At 44.4% G+C, this 21,732-nt stretch overlaps 1 protein-coding gene across 1 annotated transcript in view; it reads left to right on the forward strand.

Moving 5' to 3' along the window:
• Nucleotides 1-21,732, forward strand: part of FCHO2 (FCH and mu domain containing endocytic adaptor 2) — a 240,335-nt gene that overhangs the window by 101,446 nt on the left and 117,157 nt on the right. The window contains exon 7 of the mRNA XM_068248366.1: nt 16,800-16,898. Coding sequence (XP_068104467.1) covers nt 16,800-16,898 — 99 coding nt within the window. The remainder of the gene's footprint in view (nt 1-16,799; nt 16,899-21,732) is intronic.

Genomic DNA, 21,732 nt, shown 5'->3' on the forward strand with positions numbered 1-21,732 from the left:
CCTTTAACAGGAACAAACAAAACAATACAGGACAAACAGTATATACATTACAAGTCAAGAACAGTATGTAAGTTATAGTAGCAGTAAACAGGGTGAGAATTGTTCATTTTCAGTTCTATGATTTAATGCTTTTAAGTCCTAGCAGTTCTAGCGTGGTTCTGCATTAAAGGTATACTGTAGGGGGGTTGGGGGAAAATGAGTTGAAGTTACCCGGGGCTTCTAATGGTCCCCCACAGACATCCTGTGCCCGCGCAGCCACTCACCGATGCTCCGGCCCCGCCTCCGGTTCACTTCTGGAAATTCAGACTTTAAAGTCTGAAAACCACTGCGCCTGCGTTGCCGTGTCCTCGCTCCCGCTGATGTCACCAGGAGTGTATAGCTTGTGCCCAGTATGGTCTGTGACTGCGCAGTACGCTCCTGGTGACATCAGCGGGAGCGAGGACACAGCAACGCAGGCGCAGTGGTTTTCAGACTTTAAAGTCTGAATTTCCAGAAGTGAACCAGAGGCGGGGCCGGAGCATTGGTGAGTGGCTGCGCGGGCACAGGATGTCTGTGGGGGACCATTAGAAGCCCCGGGTAACTTCAACTCATTTTCCCCCGACCGCCCTACAGTATCCCTTTAAGCATGGCTACTGTGTGGGGAAATAAATTGTTCCTGTGTCTAGAAGTTTTAGTTGCGACTGACCAGAATCTTACTCCTGAAGGCAAGAGCTGGAAGATGTAGTGAAAGGGGTCAGAGGCAATCTTGGTAACTCCCTTTCTGCACCTGCTAACGTAAAGATCCTGAAGGGAAGGTAAGCTACAGCCAATTATCCTTTCCGCTGTTCGGATGAGGCGCTGCAGTCTCACCTTTTTTAGTACTGAGCAGGAGCTGAACCATATAGTCATAGATGTCATGATTGATTCAGTAAGCGCACTGTAGAACTGCACTAATAATTTTTGTGGTAGGCAGAACTTTTTCAACTGCCATAGGTGGTACATCCTCTGTTGCGGTTTCTTGATGATGGTGACAGTATATTGTTGTAGAGTGCTGTTTAACCCTCCTGGCGGTCTAATAAATTCCGCCAGGAGGCAGCGCAGCAGTTTTCCTCTAATTGTCATCCGGGACAACCTGAGATCCGGTCCCGCCCCGGATCTGTGGAAACACGAATCCAAGAAGATTAAAAGCCCCCGCCCACCCTCCATCCTCAGTTCATCTGTGTTTCCGCCACGGAAAAACCTTAGAAGCAAAGCTCCCGTTTTTTTGTTTTCTGGACTCACCAGAGGGTGAGTCTTGAGTACGCTGGAGGTTTTTTTGTGTGGTCCTTAGCGGCAGCAGGCAGAGCAGAGGCGGCCTCAGCAGCAGCGCGGACTACAGACCTCTTGGAGCGGTGTACGGCTTCCGCGTGGTGTATGGCCGTTACGCCGCGCCTCCTCCATCAGACGCCGGCTCTGCAAGGCGCATCCGGAGAGCTGATTGAACGCCGGAAGTGAGGTCAGACGTCGCGTGGCGTCTGACGTGGGTGTGGAGGAGGAACATTGGAGAAAGCCAGGAAGTGAGGCAGCGTGGTCCTGGCGTCTCCGATCAGACCTGCAGGCGGCAGCGGTGAGATGTCGCAGCCTCAGAGGGGAGAGCAGCCTCAGCAGCAGCGTGAGTCGGAAGCGGCGAGTTCTGCTCCCAGATCCTCTTCGCAGGTCCTGCCATCAGGGTCCAGTGGGGTAAGCCTCCAGTTGGAGGATATCTTTCCTACTACCACATTTGACAATGTAATATATAGGATGGCATCTCAGTACTTTGTCTTTGTTGTTTTTATTGCAGACAAAATCTGAGCCTAAAACTACTACTACTACATCCACTCAAGCTAAATATAAAAGATGTAGCTTATGTAATAGTAAAATAGCCTTAGAAGCCCCAAGAAATTTATGTCAGGCTTGCATAGATGCTATTGTGGCCTCCCAGACTCCCAACATCCTAAAGGAAGTTATGGATACTGTTAACATTAGAAAAATTTAAAGAGTCCTTGGTGCAGCCAATTAAGGAGTCTCTGCCAGGACCCTTTTCCGGCACTCCTTCCCATCACTCCTTTTCTGATATTTTTGGAGCTGACGAGGAAGAGGAGGGAGAAGAGGAAGGGGAAGAGGTGTCAGTATCCCAGGAGGAGGGAGAGCAGCCTCAGTCGGGGGATTCAGAGGGGGATGATAGGGTAAAAACGCCTAGATTTTTGTTTTCCCCCGAGGAATCTTCTGAGTTACTTAAGGCAGTATATACCACGGAACAAATAAAGGAATCAGTTCCGGAAATTACTCCCCAGGATCAGGTGTATCTTGGGTTAGGTCAGTCCTCGGGCAGAGTTTTTCCTATCCACAAAACTTTACAGGATATTATTACTTCCCAGTGGCAAAATCCTGAGAGGCCGCTGTTCGTTCCCAAGTCAGCAAAGAGAAAGTATCCCTTTTCTCAGTCAGAAATTGACAGATGGACTAAATGTCCTAAACTTGACGCATCCCTGTCCCAATATTCTAAGGACTCGGATCTATCCTTTGAGGACGCAGGTGTCCTCAAGGATGTGATGGATAAGAAAATTGATGCGCTTCTCAAAAAAGCTTGGGAATCGGCTGCCTTTGGTTTCATCCCAGGTATTTCAGCCACCTGTATTTCCCGAAACCTTAGAATTTGGATGGATAATCTTATTGATCAGATTTCTAAGGGTGCTCCGATTAAGGATTATGCGGCGTCCTTGCCGGTCGTCCTTAAAGCCGTCGCTTTTTTAGCGGATGCGGTTACGGAACTGATTCGGGTATCAGCTTGCACTACGGCTCTCGTTAACTCGGCTAGGAGAGCAGTGTGGCTGAAGACCTGGGAAGGGGACCAGACCTCAAAGAACAGATTATGTTCTATTCCATTTGAGGGTAGTCTCTTGTTTGGATCTGGTCTGGAAGAAGTATTATCCCGTTCAGCAGAAAAAGGGAAGCAGTTTCCTAACAAAAAGAAGAGTTTCAAGGGAAAGAGACCGTTTGTTCCCAAGAAACAGGACTCTAACCTTCCAAAAAATAGGAATGTGCAGAGGAAGTGGTCCTTTCCCAAAGGGAAAGGAAAAGGGGGGTACACTCTCGGAAAGACGGAGCCCCCCAAGCCGAGTAAATGACGATTTACCAGTTGGAGGGAGGCTAATTTATTTTCAAGTCGAATGGGAAAAGTTAAATCCCGATCCTTTTGTTTTTCAGATAATCAAGACGGGTTATCGTCTTCAGTTTTCAAGCCTCCCTCCACAAAGAAATTTTGTGAATCCAACTCCAAAGGACCCAGAAAAGGCCAGGGGTTTGGAGATGGAAATTTTGAAACTTTTAGAGAAGAAAGTTATAATTCCAGTACCCCAGGAGAGATTATTCCAGGGTTACTACTCCCATGTCTTTCTAGTAAAGAAGGCAAATGGGGAATTCAGGTTCATCCTGAATCTGAAATCTCTCAACCCATTCCTGACATACAAGAAGTTCAGGATGGAAAGCATTTATTCAGTGAGGGCCCTATTACAGGGCATGGAATATTTTGTGTCAATAGATCTTTCCGACGCATATCTGCACATTCCCATTTATTCCAGCCATCAGAGGTTTTTGAGGTTCGCAATCAGGTCTCAGGACCAGATTCGACATTTCCAATTTCAGGCCCTTCCCTTTGGGATAGCCTCGGCACCCCGAATATTTACAAAAATATTAGCAGAGGTTATGAAGATTTTCAGGATACAGGGAATAGCGATTGTCCCATACCTGGACGATCTCCTCCTGTTTGCAGAAACAGAGGCTCTGGCCAGAGCTCACAGAGATACAGTGTTTTCCCTCCTATCCCAAGTGGGATGGTTAGTAAATTACAAGAAATCAGCCCTGAATCCAGCACAGGAGATTGTGTTTTTAGGATACAGGATAAATTCGATAGAAAGGAGGATCTACTTACCACCCGAAAAGATTGCAAAGATCCAGGGGGAAGTAGATCTGCTATGCAGACAGCAAAAGAGTTCTCTTCGCCAGATCATGCGAGTTCTAGGATTGTTCTCAGCATCCATTCCAGCGGTCACCTGGGCCCAACACCACGGCAGAGATCTCCAGTCTCTGCTTTTGGCAAATTGGGACAGGTCCAAACTTTCCCTAGACTCACAGATAGCTATCCCAGAGGTAGTGAAGTCCAGTCTGGTCTGGTGGTTGGACTCTCAGAATCTAACCAAAGGACGTCTTTGGAGACAGGAGGAACCAATAAAGATCTTTACAGATGCAAGCTCTTGGGGATGGGGCGCAACGTTGTTGGGCCATCATGCTCAGGGGCATTGGACGCAGCAAATTGCAAAGAAATCGTCCAACTTCAGAGAGTTACTGGCAGTGCAGAAAGCACTTCTATCTTTTCAATCCCTAATAGAAGGGAAGCACGTGTTAGTATTTTCCGACAATATCACGACAGTGGAATTTTTCTCCCTGCACAGGTGCCAGAGATCTCTGGGGTTGGACGCCCTCAGCTTCCCTTGGGACTTCAACCTCTCCTATGAATTTCCTCCAACAGTACTGTTACCTCAGGTATTGGGGAAATTTCAAAGGGAGAGAGGGAACATGATCCTGATAGCTCCACTATGGCCGAAACGACCATGGTATGCGACCCTGTGGAGGTGGGCAGTGGCTCCGCCTTTTCTCCTGCCAGCTCGGCCAGATCTGCTAATCCAGGGCCCTCTCATCCACCCCAGGCCACAGTTATTCAGACTGGCCGCCTGGATCCTGAAAGGGTAATCTTGAGGAATAAAGGGCCTTTCGGAGAAGGTAATTGACACTGTAATGAAATGTAGAAAGCCAGTAACTCAGAAGATATACCGAAAGGTTTGGAAGGTTTATCTAGCCTGGTGTGGAACTAGAACTAGAGATCAGAATTTGACTAGTTCAATTTTAGAGTTTCTTCAGGAAGGTGCAGACATGAAGTTGGCACTTAGTACCCTTAAGGTTCAATGTTCAGCACTTTCAATACTATTAGATAGGCATCTAGCGCAGGAAGAGTTGGTAAAGAATTTCTTCAAAGCACTACAGAGGTCTACACCAGTAAGACAGAAAGTATTTCCACAATGGGATTTATCCCTGGTCCTCAAGTGTTTAACAAAGGCACCCTTTGAACCCATTGAAGAGATTGAGATGAAATTCCTTACCTTGAAATTAGCATTTTTGATCGCAATTACATCAGCTAGACGTATAAGTGATTTACAGGCGTTATCTATCAAAGATCCCTTTCTAATCATTTGCCCTGATAGTGTCAGGCTCAGGACTGATCCGGCCTATCTACCTAAGGTAGTCTCTGAGTTTCATAGGTCTCAGGACATTATTCTTCCTTCCTTTTGTGGCAACCCTTCGGGACAGAAGGAGGAAGAATTTCACTGTTTGGACGTAAAGAGAGGTCTGCTAGTATACCTTTCGAGATCAAGAGAAATTAGAAAGTCAAGCAGCCTATTTATCTTATTTTCAGGGAAAAATAAGGGGCAGCAGGCATCCAGACAGACCATTGCTAGATGGATTAGACAGACCATATCTATAACATATGAGTGTAGTAATTGTCCCTTACCACCTAATATTAAGGCTCATTCAACCCGTTCTCTATCTACATCCTGGGCGGAAAGAGCAGGAGCCACCATTCAACAAATTTGTCAAGCGGCAACATGGGCAAGTGCATCAACTTTTATCAAGCACTACAGAGTGGATGTACTGTCTCAACAAGATCAATCGTTTGGCAGAAAGGTGCTCCAGGCGGTGGTCCCTCCCTAGGTTAGTCTTTTTTTGCTCTAAAGACTTTCTTGTTTATCTCGCAGGTTGTCCCGGATGACAATTAGAGAAAGACTCCTATTAGACCTACCGGTAATGGAGTTTCTGATTGTCATCCGGGACAAACATTATAACCCTTTCCCTATCTCGACTGCGCACCTTTCTTGTTACAGTTAAGATCACTGGGATCTAGTACATTCACCTTTTTTGGTGTTTTATGTCTTCCTTCATCTTGGTGTTTCTAGTCTTATATACTTTCAGACGCACTGAGGATGGAGGGTGGGCGGGCGCTTTTAATCTTCTTGGATTCGTGTTTCCACAGATCCAGGGCGGGACCGGATCTCAGGTTGTCCCGGATGACAATCAGAAACTCCATTACCGGTAGGTCTAATAGGAGTCTTTTTTTTTTTTTTTTAAATCCTGTAGCGAGCCCAAGGCTCGCTACATGATAGCCGCTGCTCAGCGGCATCCCCCCGCCCGCTTCGATCGCTTTCGGCGATCTCCGATCAGGAAATCCCGTTCAAAGAACGGGATTTCCTGGAGGGCTTCCCCCGTTGCCATGGCGACGGATAGCGGCGATCGAGCGCGGGGCGGCGGCGATCGGTGTGCTGACGCAGCTAGCAAAGTGCTAGCTGCGTGCAGCAAAAAAAAAAAAAAATTAAGCAGATCGGCCCAGCTGGGCCTGAGAAAACCTCCTGCGCGGCTCACCCCGAACTACGTTCGGGGTTACCGCCAGGAAGGTTAATAGAAGCTGAGGACGGTATGTGTTCCTTACCCCATACAGTGAGAAAACATTGCTGGTTCTTTGGGACTGTATACCCACATTTATTTTGTGTCACATGTCAATTCATGTACTGACTGAAGTAAGAGGAACACAGAGGCTGCCATATTCATCCCCTTATAAACCATGGCAGTTGTTTGACTGTCATGCTGAGCTTTTGGTTGTTTGAGTCACGTACCTGCAACAAGCATGCAGCCAGTGCAGTCAGACCAAAGTAAAGGCATCTGATCTGTGTACTCATTCCGGAGTACATACTGTGTCAGCGCCGCTCAGTTTGGTGCAGGGAGATCCGAATGACCGCTCTCCCTGCTGCCGCTAAACTCCAAGGCGGCGTTAAGTATATTACACCTCTGAGTTGTTGCAACTCAGGGGAGATGTAATTCGGGGTCTGCCAGCCGCCAGAGCCCCAAATTACCGCTACACGGGGCGCGCAGCATAGCATTGCTGCTATGACAGTGTCATGCGCCAAAATAACCTGCTTTGCTCATTCCGGGCTAGCGACTTAAAGTGTACCAGAGCTGATAAACTATAAACGTGAGAGATACGTAGAGGGCACACTTCTCTTGTGCAGACTGGCCGCGACTGGCTGAAGTGACAGGACCCGGTACCGGAGCTGCACACAGCGGAGAATGGCGGAATGGGAGCGATCCGTGCACATGGGGCTGGAGGAGGCCCTAGCTATGTATAAAACTTTTATATTTTATCAGCTCTGGTTTCCTTTAAGGTATTAGAGGCAGAACACAGAAGGCACAGAAGTCAGGCAATAGGGGTTGTTTATAAAGGAATAAAGATAGCAGCCTCCATATTCCTCCTTTTCAGGTTTTTTTAAACCTAGAACACACTTAAAAATGTTGTCATTGTAAGTTGTTTTGGTTTGGGCTTCAGTTTTGGGGTGATCGCTGTACAGACGCTGCTAGTGATTTGGTAAAGTAGAATAACATGGGCAGATGGGTTGGACTGTGAATTTTGTTTAGTGCAGCTTTGCCCAACCTAAGGCTGACTTTTGTGGCCCACGGAAGTGTACTGAGGAGGAGGATGAGGGATTGTGTAAAGCTATGACGTAATGCCCGATCCTCCTCCTCAGCTCGGATTCTTGCTCCGGCTCTCCTCTCCCAGATGCTTTGCCGCTGCTCCGGCCTCTCATCTCAGAGGACAGTGTGCGACAATCGCACCTTACCAGCTGGTCAAGCTGTAAAAAACTTTGCTCCACACTGACCTTCACCCGCCACTGGGCTGCAACAACTAATTGAGACCCCGGCTTCTGCTGAATAGTATCTCTGCAGCTCACACAACACTTGTGCTGGGCGCAGGGATCACCCAGATAGCCTCTGCACCCTCTACACATACACCCAGGTACCCCAGAAAATGGGCATCAAATGGTGACTACAACAATTCTTGGTTTGCCGCATTCTTTCCTTTTCCAACACCATGTCCAACACTGTTACTAGACAAATGTTAACGATTTACATTTACATTTTGTATGTATGTGTTCCGGCCCGCGAAACTTGTCTTGTTATGAAGTGCGGCCCTCGGGCAAAAAAAAGGTTGGGCACCACTGGTTTAGTGCATTCGACAGTGTGAAGTCACTATGGTACGGCATCTATAGATTTCATTGTCATTACTGCTTGACAACTTACAGGAATCTGAAGTGTCTGGTGCTACATCTGCTGATACTCCCTTGTTTAACCATTTCAGCTGCCTGGACGTGATGCTCACGTCCAGACGGCTGCTCTGCTGTGGTGCCGCGCTTCGGCGCACTCCCGCGGACGTGCTCTTGTGCTGTCCCCCGGTAGCCCTGGGATCAGTGAACGGGAACATGGTTCTCGATCACCGATCCGTGTCCCCAGCAGAAAAACCGAAGCGCTCTTATTAGAGGCTTCAGTCTTTCTGCAAAAAAAAAAAAGTTTCCCCGTCCTCCTTGTGCTTCCAGTGATTGAGAAGCACAAGGAGAAAAAATAAACTCAAGGTGGCCATCTCGTGGACAAATAGTAAAACTACATAAACATACATTTTACATTAAAATGTACACCTATAATAAGATTCAAAATTAACTGTTTCCCACCCCAAAATATTACCCAAATAAAAAATTTTATGGAAAAAAAATTACAATAAAAAAACAAAAAACAAATAGTTACCTAGGGTCTGAACTTTTTAAATATGCATGTTGAGGGGGTATACTACGAAAATTTTTAAAATTATAAGCTTGTAAATGGTGATGGACGCAAAATGGAAAAAATGCACCTTTATTGCCAAATAAAATATTGGCGCCATACATTGTGATAGGGACAAAATTTAAATGGTGTCATAAACGAGACAAACGGGCAAATAAAATATAGGTTTTAATTATGGTAGCGTGGATTATTTTAAAGCTATAATGGACGAAAACTGAGAAATGATTTTTTCCATTTTTTTTCCTTATCAATCCTGTTAAAATGCATTAATAAAAAAAAAAAAATTAACAAAATGTACCACCCAAAGAAAGCCTAATTAGTGGCGGAAAAAACAAGATATAGATCAATAAATTGTGTTAAGTAGTGATAAAGTTATTAGCGAATGAATGGGAGGTGAAAATTGCGCTGATGCATAAGGTGAAAAATTCACGCAGGCTGAAATGGTTAACATTCAGGAACAGCGTTGGGCCATTGCTTTTCAGCACGTCTCAGTGGAAAGATTTAGGAAAGTTTTTTTGCTGCTGATTGTGTTACTGACGGCGCTGTCCCCAGCTTCACATTTTCCAAAATATGTCATTCTAGAGATTATCAGCAGATTGTCTACCTGAAGCTGGCTGGGGAATAAATTGCATGGTATCATTCCACGACAGTGCAGTGTGACCAGAACCTGAAGCCATGCTGCCTTTTAGATGTTAATGTTTACAGATCAGATAATTTCAGCACAGCTTAAAGAAAAAATAAACATAACTGGATATTGGTGGTTTGGTTTTCAGCCCGTTACATTAGTTACATTAGTATGTGGAAGCCTCTCTAGCCTAGCAGTATGTTATCTGCTGGTTAATCGTACAGTTTTATGGGTGGACAGACCAGGAGATGAGGAGACCTGCCAGTTCTTGTGTCGTTATGCCCTCTAGTGTCGGCAGAACATATTGCAGTTATGTTTATTGTTGACTGAAGCACAATTATGGTGATTAAACGAAACTATTTGGCAAGTTAAAGTAAAAAAAAGGCGGGGGGGGGGGGAGTGGTTGTTGGTGGGGAGGACGAAAACATAGCTAGTGCTTAAAGCAGAACTCTTATGGCCAAATTAAAATTGCATTGGACCTAGATCTTCCTACGGAAGAGAAATGCTATGGCAAAACAAAGAAGCAGGAGCCGAAGGGAAGGAGCAATGATGCGCCCTCCTCCAGCTTATATGGTTGCCGTTGCGTAGCGATGACAAACAACTAATGCGGCGGCAGCCCGAGCCCGACACACGGAAGTCTGGTTCTGGGGGTATTGGCTGGGCAGAATAGGAGCGAGAGCGTTTGCCTCTCGCTCCTCATAGCAGGCTACTGTGACAGATGACTGGCATGCTGAATAGTGTTGGGGAAACATAGTAATAGTAATGAATGGCATGGGGAACCGTGAAAATAGTATAATACACTACTGCACTGTAAAAAGGAATCCCCTCTGACATAATGAGCTGCCCCATTAGCAGTCGCCGTCAGCTTGTCAGGGGATCCGTTTAAAAGGTAAATTAAAAGAAAAAGAAACATTGCACAGCAAAAAGATATGCTGTGTTTGCACGGACTGTTAATGCAATTTTGATTTATGCTACTGAGAGAAATGTGTTAAGGTCGATAGTATTCCTTTAAGGCATCTTAATGACATGTATTTATGCTTGAAAAAAATCTATGTATCCCCTTCTGATGTTGCATGTATATAGCTGTCTATTCCATCAGCTTGCAAGCAAACAGGATTTAAGCCCGACGAAAGCTGCAAGGCCGAAAGCTTGCTTATTCTTGTTCTTTTTAGTTAGCCAAAAAATGGTATCATCCTGATTTAAAACTTCTTGTAATAGGCACATTACTGTACTTTGAGCTGGTCGCACTGCACTTCATTATTTTATATAGCTAGCTTGGAACGTCACATTATTGACGCATCTGTTTAACCATTCATCGTTAATGATCCCAAACAATTCAGGTTTAAACATTTACTACGGTTGTTATTGGAATTTCAGTAATTCAGCTTTTCAATAAACATTTTGAGATAAAAATCCACAATGATTAAATTCCTATTTAAATAGCTTGCTTTCAGAGTAAAAGAAAATTTGTTTTTTATAACCGGGATGCTTTCTCTCCAGGCATTAATTGCAATGCATATACCCAGCTTTCTAAATGGAGAATGTGAAACACGTCAGATAACAGACATGCGTCAGTGCTCTTTACAGGAACACGATGGGTGTTTATAATCCTGCTGTGCAGCTGTGAAAAATGTCACCTTCCTCTATCCGCCACCCTGTGTGTGTCTGCAATGTGGGTCACTACAGGACTCCATACATTGCACTTTACTGCTGCCGTCAAGGAGAGGTTTAAAGGACAACTGATCTGTGCAAGGCTGCCCTTAGATTGTAAGCCTGTTTGACAAGGCCCTCCTCCCCTCATGTGCTCTTCTCTACCTCCATATGGACTCAGTGACTCGTCTGCTATATTTATCCTTACATTGCACTATTGTTTGTTATATTTCTATTTTGAGTACCATTGTTTAATGCCTTTATGCCCATGTGTAACATGTTTTTTTTTTTATGGTGAAATATGCCTTCTTAAAGGAGTGATCAAGCAAAAAGTAATAAAACAAGCGCTACTTACCGGGGCTTCCTCCAGCCCCAAGCTCCCAACATGTCCCTCGCGGCAGCTCTCCCCGTAGCCGTTCGCTGCAGCTCCGTCCCGGTCCTCGGCGATGACGTCAGGGCGACCTCCAGGTCGGCCTGTACTGCACCTGTGCGAGCGGCGCTGTCAATCACCGCCACGTGGACCGGAGCGGAGTGTGCAGGCGCAGTAGCTCTGCGGGGAGCAGCGGCGAGGGACATGCTGGGAGCTTGGGGCTGGAGGAAGCCCCGGGTAAGTAGCGCTTGTTTTATTACCTTTTGCCTGATAACTCCTTTAAAACAGAAGGAAATTTGCAATAATTCAACTATAAGTGAACATTTGTGATTACCCACAATGTGCCACCACTGAATATGCAAATTATCTTTTTGCCCCTGTAAGCCTGACAAGCATCCAGAACTGCTGGTGTATAGTAAGCCTATAGCTTTAAATATTACACAGCCACAACAAACCCACATGTAGACAGCCTGCCTCAGACTTTTGGCCCTCATCAGTACATGGCAGGGATTGATAAGGCTGTATGGGATAGGGCTTGGACCAGTACAACAGGGTATCCAAGCAGCTCGGGGTGACTCAAACCACTAGGAATGTATAGGGGGATAAAAAAAAGAAAAGCCCTCCTACTAATAAGCAATGTTTGGTGAAATTAGTACCGTATATTCCGGCGTATAAGACGACCCCCCCAACTTTTCCAGTTAAAATATAGAGTTTAGGATATACTCGCCGTATAAGACTACCCCTCTTCCAACGCACACCAAATAAAAATAAAAAAAAATCATATACTGGTGCTATGTATGAACAGATACTGGTGCTGTACTGTATGTGGTACCCAGTATATAACAGTATATAGGCGATTGACTGTTTGGATTGGTCAACTCTCCCTGTCCATAAGTGGATTGGTCAGTTCTCCCTGTCTACCTGTTTATCAGAGCGGTATGGAAGAATAGATTGCACTGTGCCCATAAAACATGCCTCTTTCACAATTCTGGCCCACCCTTCTAACCTATTTACCGCCTTCTCCGCCTCACAGATCGCACACATGTGCGCCAGCGCCGCTTCACTACAGTCCTCAGCAGCGAGATCTGAGAGTCGGTAACAGGATAGGGCGTATCACCCGGCATCAATGACACCTGGCATATAAGACGACCCCTGGCTTTTCAGAAGATTTTCAAGGGTTAAAAAGTAGTCTTATGCGCCAGAATATACAGTACATGGCAGGGATTGAAACAGGCTGTCTACATATGGGGTTGGTGTGGCTGTGTAATATTTAAAGCTAAACAAAAATATACCCTAATAGAAAAGTATAAAACTTAGCTTTTATTAAAGTTGCATTAAAACATTATCATATTTGCTGGCTATTTTGTCAGTTGTGAAAAAAGTGGACTGGAGGAATTAAGGTTCTTGGTCAGAAGACTATCCTTCTAGTTCACACTAGTAAAGTTTGGAGTGGGGTTTATAATGTTTACTAGTGTGAACTAGGAGGATGGTCTTCTGACCCAGAACCTTGATTCCTCCAGTCCACTTTTTTTCACAACTGACAAAATAGCCAGCAAATATGATAATGTTTTAATGCAACTTTAATAAAAGCTAAGTTTTATACTTTTCTATTAGGGTATATTTGTGTTTAGTCTCTTTAATCAGGTGCGTTTATGGTTATTAATATTTAAAGCTATAGGTTTGCTGTACACCAGCGGTTCTGGATGCTTGTCTGGCTTACAGGGACAAAAAGAGATAATTTGCATATTCAGTAGTGGTGCATTGTGGGTAACCACAAATGTTCACTTATAGCTGAATTACACCAAGCTTTGCTTTTTTTAGTAGGAGCGCTTTTCGGTCTCTTTTATCCCCCTATATATTCCTAGTGGTTTGGGTCACTCCGAGCTGCTTGGTTACTATGTTTTTTTATGTCTCTTCCACGATCTATTGTACAGTGCGCTGTAATATACTAGCACTTTAGTTTAACAATAAGGTAAGCACAGAAGTATGTTGATGCTGGGTCCACATCTGGCTTTTGGTGAAAGTCAACTCTTCAGAGAGGAAGAAGCAATCTTGATGTGGTGATCCCTCCTATTGCCCTCCCATTTCCACCTCTTTAAAGAGGAACTCCAGTGAAAATGGTGTAATAAAAAAGTGCTTCATTTTTACAATAATTATGTATAAATGATTTACTCAGTGTTTGCCCAGTGTAATCTTTTAAATCCCTGATTTACATGCTGACATTTATTACATGATGACATTTTTACTGTGGGCAGGTGATGTAGCTGCTGCTTGCTTTTTTGGCAGTTGGAAACAGCTGTAAACAGCTATTTCCCAAAATGCAATGAGGTTCACAGACAGGAAACTGCCAAGAGTACATACTCAGAATTTCTTTGTGGGAGGTGTTTCACCTCAATATCAGCCATACAGCGCCCCCTGATGGTCTGTGAAAAGGAATAGATTTCTCATGTAAAAGGGGGTATCGGCTACTGAAATGACAGGAAACAGCCGCTCGCGCGAGCGGCTGTTTCCTGATTAATTAGCCTGCAGCCGGCGACGCAGATGTGCGTCACTGGTCCTGCAGCTACCACTTTGCCGACGCGCGTTATGAGTGCGCGGTCGGCAAGTGGTTAAGGGAACCTGAAGGGAGAGGCATATGGAGGCTGCCATATTTATTTCCTTTTGCTCAATACTTGTTGCTTGACTGTCCTCCTAAGCCTCTGCCAATACTTTTAGCCCCAGCCCCTCAACAAGCATGCAGATCAGGTGCTCTGACTGAAGTCTGACTGGATTTGCCGTACGCTTGATTCAGGTGTGGGATTCAGTCACCACTGAAGCCAAAGACATCAGCAGGATAGCCAGGCAACTGGTATTGTTTAAAAGAAAATACATATGGCAGTTTCCATATGTCTCTCGCTGCAGGCTCCCTTTAAGGGGAGTGAATGGGAGGGTGATAGGAGGGAACATTACAGCAAGCCTGCCTCTTCCTGTCTGAAAATGTGACTTTAGTCGAAAGTCAGATATTTCAAGGAGTGATTACAGGGAGCAGGGGAATGAGATGTATGCAGACCAAGAAAATAAAAAATGAGAATTGGCTCTTGGGTGCATGAAAAAGATAGAAAACTTTATTCATGTAAATCCCATATATCAAACATAAAATAAATACAAATATCCCATAAAACCAGAGTACCCAATGAAAAATACTCCTCACAAAAAACCCTCCAACACAATAGGGGCTGCAGTCCCCTATGTGCAAACCGGAACCTGCACCATAGAAAGCCCTATAGCATTGAGGCATTTTCTACAGAGATGTACGCACAATGCAGAGAGGTATGTGGATCCAGCATCAACATACCTCTGTGCTTACCTTAGGTAGCACTGCGCTTTGCTCATCTCTGTGGAATTACCTTTGGTGTGAAACAGCCCTTTTACAAGTTTCGTTTTGGAAAACTAATTCTGATTGAGTGATTTCCAGTGGTTTTCTAATTTTCACGGTTATTCAGCAGGTGCTTTATTATGCATGGTGCTATTTACAGTTAAGTTATGCCTAGTACACACCTTACAGTTTTCTGTCGATTTACTGTCCGATCTTATTTTTAATCAATTTTCCAATTATTTTTCCGATCGTTTTCTTATTTTTTCTTATCAATTTCCATTCACTTCTAAGAGAAATTGATCAGAAAAACTATCGAAAATAAGACCGGACATGTCGGACATTATCTATTGAACCATCTATCTGTTGAAAAAACTTATGGTGTATTCCCAGCATGATGCTGGGTACACACGATGCGTTTTTGGTCGATTTTCCCAGGGCTGTGGAGTCGGTCCAAAAATCCACCGACTCCGACTCCTCAGTTTAGGATTCCTCCGACTCCTCGACTCCGACTCCTCTAATTTGCATATTACAATTTTGTTGATTAAAAGTATGTAACATGAAATTCGTCTCTTAACTACCAACGCTTAGGAATTTTACAAGACAACTGAAGTGAGAAGGATATGTAGACTACTATATTTATTCCCTTTAGACTAAAACTAGTCCTTGGTAAGAGTACTTGTAAAAGGTACAGACCGGAACAAAGAACATCTATCAGGCCCTAGGCAATGTGACTGTGGGTACATGTAAGAATGATGTGCAGGTACTCTGCAGGGGAATGAGGAGATTCTTCCTCTATTACACATTCTTCATGCACAATCTGAACAAGGTTTATGGGTGACAGACAACACCTCTGTGTTCAATGTGCACAGCATTCTCAGTGGATTCCCTGCAGCTCTGTGGGGAGTGCATATGTAGAGTATAGTACTACTGTGTAACAAAGTAAACCTGAGACAGATGAAATTAAAGTTTTATACATACCTGGGGCTTCCTCCAGCCGCCTTCAGGATAATCGGTCCCTCGTTGTCCTCCTCCACCACCTGGATCTTCTGCTATGAGTCCAGGTACTTGAGCCAGTCGGGCGTAGTGCGCATGCACACACTCTGCCGCCAGGAGCATACTACACCTGTGCAGCACTATTGCGCAGGTGCAGAATGTTCCTGGCTGTGGGAGCGGCATGCGGCCGGACAGCGCTGACTGGCTGAATTACCAGGACTCCTAGCAGAAGATCCGGGTGGTGGAGGACAGCGAGGGACTGATTAGCCTGAAGGGGGCTGGAGGAAGCCCCAGGTATGTATAAAACTTTACTTTTCATCCGTCTCAGGTACCCTTTAATTTGTAGTCACCAAACCAAATTTTAACAACATATCAATTTATTTGATTTCATCAGCAAAGGGAGTGCATACATTTGCAGAAATCAGCATCAATGCAGAATTATTTCCATGTCATTGACCATCTCTATTAGTGACACAGCTACACATCAGGCTTTATTCTTACAGCATAGATGTTATTTAGTATATATAAGAGATTCCTGTGTACACATCATATATACAGTCACAATCAGATATGTATATCTGACCTTAAAAATATTGGGACTGCTTTATTGAAGCAGCACAAGTAACTAATTTTGATTGGTTTATTTCATTTTTGTGGACTAAGCACAGCTATTACTGTATATATACTGTATATATACATTATTTTTATTGACTATTATCTGAGAAATAGAACATTTTATCATATTTTCTATTTTAATTACAGTTACAAATTCATTAGGATCCGGAGTCGGTGCATTTGTTCCCGACTCCAGGCACCCAAAATTGCCCGACTCCACGACTCCGACTCCACGACTCCGACTCCACAGCCCTGGATTTTCCGTCTGATCGATTTCTGATTCGATTTTCCGATTCTCCGATTCAATTCTGTTATCTTTTCCTATCTATTTCCATTCACTTCTATGAGAAATCGATCAGAAAAACGATGGAAAATAACATGCTCTATCGAACCATCTATCTAACACAACATGGCATTGTGTGTGCCTACCATAATATTCAGATTGTAATTTTGTGTAATGCATTCTGTTCTATTTTCAGAAATTTCAAGACATTGAAGAGGCGCATCTCATCCGGCTAAAGGAAATCATAGGCTGCTTCTCTCATTCGGTCAGCGAGGTTCACATTCAGATAGGTCAGGTGAGTTGTGGCTTTGTCTTGGAGAGCTATATCATCCTTGTAATGAGTGTTCCTGAGCTCTGGATATCTGCAGTCAGCCTCCAGGGGGCAGAAGCACAGCAGCATAAGCACTTGTCAGGACTCTTTGCAGCCTCATTTTTCCAATTGACTGCTGCAGAGAGGATGACAAGGTTTCAAAATAGTGTGCTTCGCCTTTAAAGTGGACCTGAGGCATTATGTGACGTGATGAGATAAACGTGTATATACAGTACAAAACATTAATACCCAGGCTGTTCTTGTTTTACTTTGCTGCCTGAAAGGGTTAATTTCTAGGCATGGAAGTGACAGCTTCTGTTTTGTCTGTACCTTGTCGGGAATAAAGTAAACATCACTGATAAGTGAATACAGTCATAAAATTTTTCCTGGCAGAATACAACTTCTAAGGGCGTTGTGTAAAATTTGTAAACGAATTTGCATATGATACAAATTCGTTTGCGTTTGTATGCGAATGTTAATGTGAAAATGCATGCATTTTCACATATTTTTTTAAGTATGCGAATTTAACCATGTCAGTGCCTGTGTGCTTTTACATACATTTTACACAAAAACGTACGCGTATTTGCATGGAAAATTCGCATGGTGAAAACGTTTGCGATTTTCCTATAAATTACATTACAGGTGAATCGCACACTAGCCTTGCGGTGTGCGAATTCTGATGGCTCTGCTCTTCAGATTTTTTCTGCACAGTCTACCGCACAGATTTCCTGACAAATGGAAACAGGCCCATTGACTATTATTGGCTATGCGAATCTGCATGCAAAAAACGCATGCAGATTCGCTCTAGTGAAAACGTGCCCTTAACGAAATTCCTGGGATACTTTTTTAGGAGTTGGACGATAAATATAATTCTTTATCTCTTCAGTTGATTTTAACGTTTGGTTCACTTTAAATGATTCTTTGTCAGAGAAGATGTGATGCAAACTGTCTTTTAGGACTGGCTCAGACGAGCTTCTGGCAAGCTTCTGCTCAGCATCTTGTTTAAATGCCATCATTTTTTTTTCATGATGGCCAGCGTTTAACAGCTAAGCCTTGAATGTCTTTTGAAGGCTTTTAATGGCTTTCAGTGCATAGCTTTTGAGAGCGTTGTGTTTTCTGGGCTTTTGGTGGCTTTTGCAGGAAAGGGCTGGGATTTGTGTCTTCAGAAAGTGGAAATACAGGCTTTTGTTGGCTTTCAGTGGCTTTTACTGGCATTCAAACGCAACGCCAGCGACTTCTACAAGCTGCATGTTGCTTTTGAGATGTCTGGATCTACTGACAGGCCTAGTAAAATCCTATACCAAACGCTCCCATTCACTTGCATGGGACAGCTAAAAAATGTCCCTTTTGCCCAGTGCCCAAAACGCCGCTTTTAATGCCTGCAAAGCGTCCCTGTGAACCAGCCCTTATGCTGGGAATACACGGGACGTTTCTGTGGCGCGATTATGCCTCCGGATCGCTTCCCGCTCATCCTTGCAGGCGATTCTCTTATCTTCTGCTCGTTTTCCTTATCTTTTTCCATTGTTCCGCCCACGGTATTGAGTGCGGAATTGATCCGGCGGGTGATCGGACACGTCGGAAATTATCAATCGAGCCATCTGCAGAAACGTCCCGTGTGTTCCTGGAATAATACAGTGGGTTGCAAAAGTATTCGGGCCCCCTTGACGTTTTCCACATTTTGTCACATTACTGCCACAAACCTGAATCAATTTTATTGGAATTCCACATGAAAGACCAATACAAAGTGGTGTACACGTGAGAAGTGGAACGAAAATCATACATGATTCCAAACATTTTTTTACAAATAACTGCAAAGTGGTGTGTGCATAATTATTCGGCCCCCTTTGATCTGAGTGCAGTCAGTTGCCTGTAGACATTGCCTGATGAGTGCTAATGACTAAATAGAGTGCACCTGTGTGTAATCTAATGTCAGTACAAATACAGCTGTGTGTGTACAAATGTGAGGGCCTCAGAGGTTGTCTAAGAGAATATTGGGAGCAACAACACCGTGAAGTCCAAAGAACACACAAGACAGGTCAGGGATCAAGTTATTGAGAAATTTAAAACAGGCTTAGGCTACAAAAAGATTTCCAAAGCCTTGAACATCCCACGGAGCACTGTTCAAGCGATCATTCAGAAATGGAAGGAGTATGGCACAATTGTACACCTACCAAGAGAAGGCCATCCACCTGAACTCACAGGCCGAACAAGGAGAGCGCTGATCATAAATGCAGTCAAGAGGCCCATGGTGACTCTGGACGAGCTGCAGAGATCTACAGCTCAGGTGGGAGACTCTGTCCATAGAACAACTATTAGTCATGCACTGTACAAAGTTGGCCTTTATGGAAGAGTGGCAAGAAGAAAGGCATTGTTAACAGAAAGCATAAGAAGTCCCTTTTGCAGTTTGCCACAAGCCATGTGGGGGACACAGCAACCATGTGGAAGAAGGTGCTCTGGTCAGATGAGACCAAAATGGAACTTTTTGGCCAAAATGCAAAACGCTATGTGTGGCAGAAAACTAACACTGCACATCACTCTGAACACACCATCCCCACTGTCAAATATGTTGGTGGCAGCATCATGCTCGGGGGTGCATCTATTCAGCAGGGACAGGGAAGCTGGTCAGAGTTGATGGGAAGATGGATGGAGCCAAATACAGGGCAAACTCGGAAGAAAACCTCTTGGAGACTGCAAAAGACTTCACTGGGGCGGAGGTTCACCTTCCAGCAGGACAATGACACTAAACATAAAGCCAGGGCAACAATGGAATGGTTTAAACAAAACATATCTGTTAGAATGGCCCAGTCAAAGTCCAGATCTAAATCCTATTGAGAATCTGTGGCAAGATCTGAAAACTGCTGTTCACAAACGCTGTCCATCTAATCTGACTGAGCTGGAGCTGTTTTGCAATGAAGAATGGGCAAGGATTTCAGTCTCTAGATGTGCAAAGCTGGTAGAGACATACCCTAAAAGACTGGCAGCTGTAATTGCAGCAAAAGGTGGTTCTACAAAGTATTGACTCAGGGGGCCGAATAATTACGCACACCCCACTTTGCAGTTATTGATTTGTAAAAAATGTTTGGAATCATGTATGATTGTCGATCCACTTCTCACATGTACACCACTTTGTATTGGTCTTTCACGTGGAATTCCAATAAAATTGATGCATGTTTGTGGCAGTAATGTGACAAAATGTGGAAAAATTCAAGGGGGGCCGAATACTTTTGCAACCCACTGTATGCAGTGAAATGTTCAATTTGATAGAATTTTCAGATTTATCTAAATCTGAACTGTAATCTGGAGAACAATCAACTACCGTATATACTGGAGTACAAACCGAGTTTTTGGGCCCAAAAAAGTGGCTCCAAAAGTGGGGGTCTCGGTTTATACTCGAGTCTTATACTCAAGTAACTAAAATACAACCCACCGCGAGCACCCCCACCCGCCACAGGAAAAGTGGAGCTGGATTGTAAGCTGTCCGAGCAGAGCAGCATGTATTGTGAGCCGCTTGCAGCGTGTAATGTTCTGAGGAGGAGAGGTGAGGCTGCATTGCTCTCACCTGCTGGCTGCTGCCCGGGAATCGGTCGGCATGTACTGTACTTCTCCCGCCAGTTCTCCACTGCCCGCTCTCACGCCAATTTCCCCCGCTGTCAGTTAATCGGAGCTCCGGAAACTTTCTTCACGGCAAGGAGTCCTCTGCTGTTCCTCCCAGTTGCATTGCTATGGCTCCTGCAATGCAATATAGGTGCCACTAGAGGGCACCATAGCGGTGAGGTTAGAGAGGACTCGTTGCCCTGTAGCAAGTTTCCGGAGCTTCGATCCACTGACAGCGGGGGAAATTGGCGTGAGAGGACAGCGGAGAACCAGCGAACCGCAGGAGAAGCACAGTACATGCCCAGGCAGCAGCCAGCAGGTGAGAGCAAAGCAGCCCTCACCTCAGAACACTACACGCTGCTCACAATACATGCTGCTCTGCTTGGACAGCAGCTTACAATCAAGCTCCTCTTTTCCTGTGGCGGGTGGGGGTGCTCGTGGGGACTTACAATTTATCATCAGTAAATTTACAGTATATGTAACTAGCTTCAAAGCAGATATGACCTTTCCCTGGCACCCTGTGTATTCCTGAGCTCTAGTGAGCCCCTTAACAATTTGTGTAGTGGCATACTATTTTGACTATGAACACAGAACACAGAACTTCATCTCAGCTCTAAAAGTTAAGCAAAAGCATAATAACCCTTACAGAAAAAATATTTCTATGTTTATAGCTAATACAAATCCTGCAATACATCTGCAGTGTGTCTACTTCCTGCTTTCATGAAAGCAGACCTATTAACATCCTGTATTTACTAATTAGCTGCTCTGCCCTGATAGTCAGCTTAAAGATGAGGGGGAGGCATTTCCCTGTTTTTCTTCTATCCACTGCAAGACGTCCACTCTAAAAGTCACCAGTGGCTGCTGCATTTCCTATCCCCGGCTTATACACGAGTCAATCATTTGCCCCCGTTTTTAAGGTAAACGTTTTTAAGGGGGGGGGGGGGGTTGGGTCGGCTTATACTCGGGTCGGCTTATACTCTGGTCGGCTTATACTCGAGTATATACAGTAATTGAGACTGATTTTTGTTAAAATACAACCAAGTTATTGAACTGGCTAGCAAACTGGTTCGGATTTAATCAAATCAATCATTTTTAAGGGATAGAACAATTTATTTGGATTATTTTACCCATAGGGCAGGTAAAGAAAAAAATAGAAAAAAGTCAGATCAGTATTTACATTGACTGCACTTTACCATTAAAACTGCATCAGTTCTCTTAGGTAAAC

This window comes from Hyperolius riggenbachi, chromosome 1 (assembly GCF_040937935.1).
Source record: "Hyperolius riggenbachi isolate aHypRig1 chromosome 1, aHypRig1.pri, whole genome shotgun sequence".
In the NCBI taxonomy this organism is placed as follows: domain Eukaryota; kingdom Metazoa; phylum Chordata; class Amphibia; order Anura; family Hyperoliidae; genus Hyperolius; species Hyperolius riggenbachi.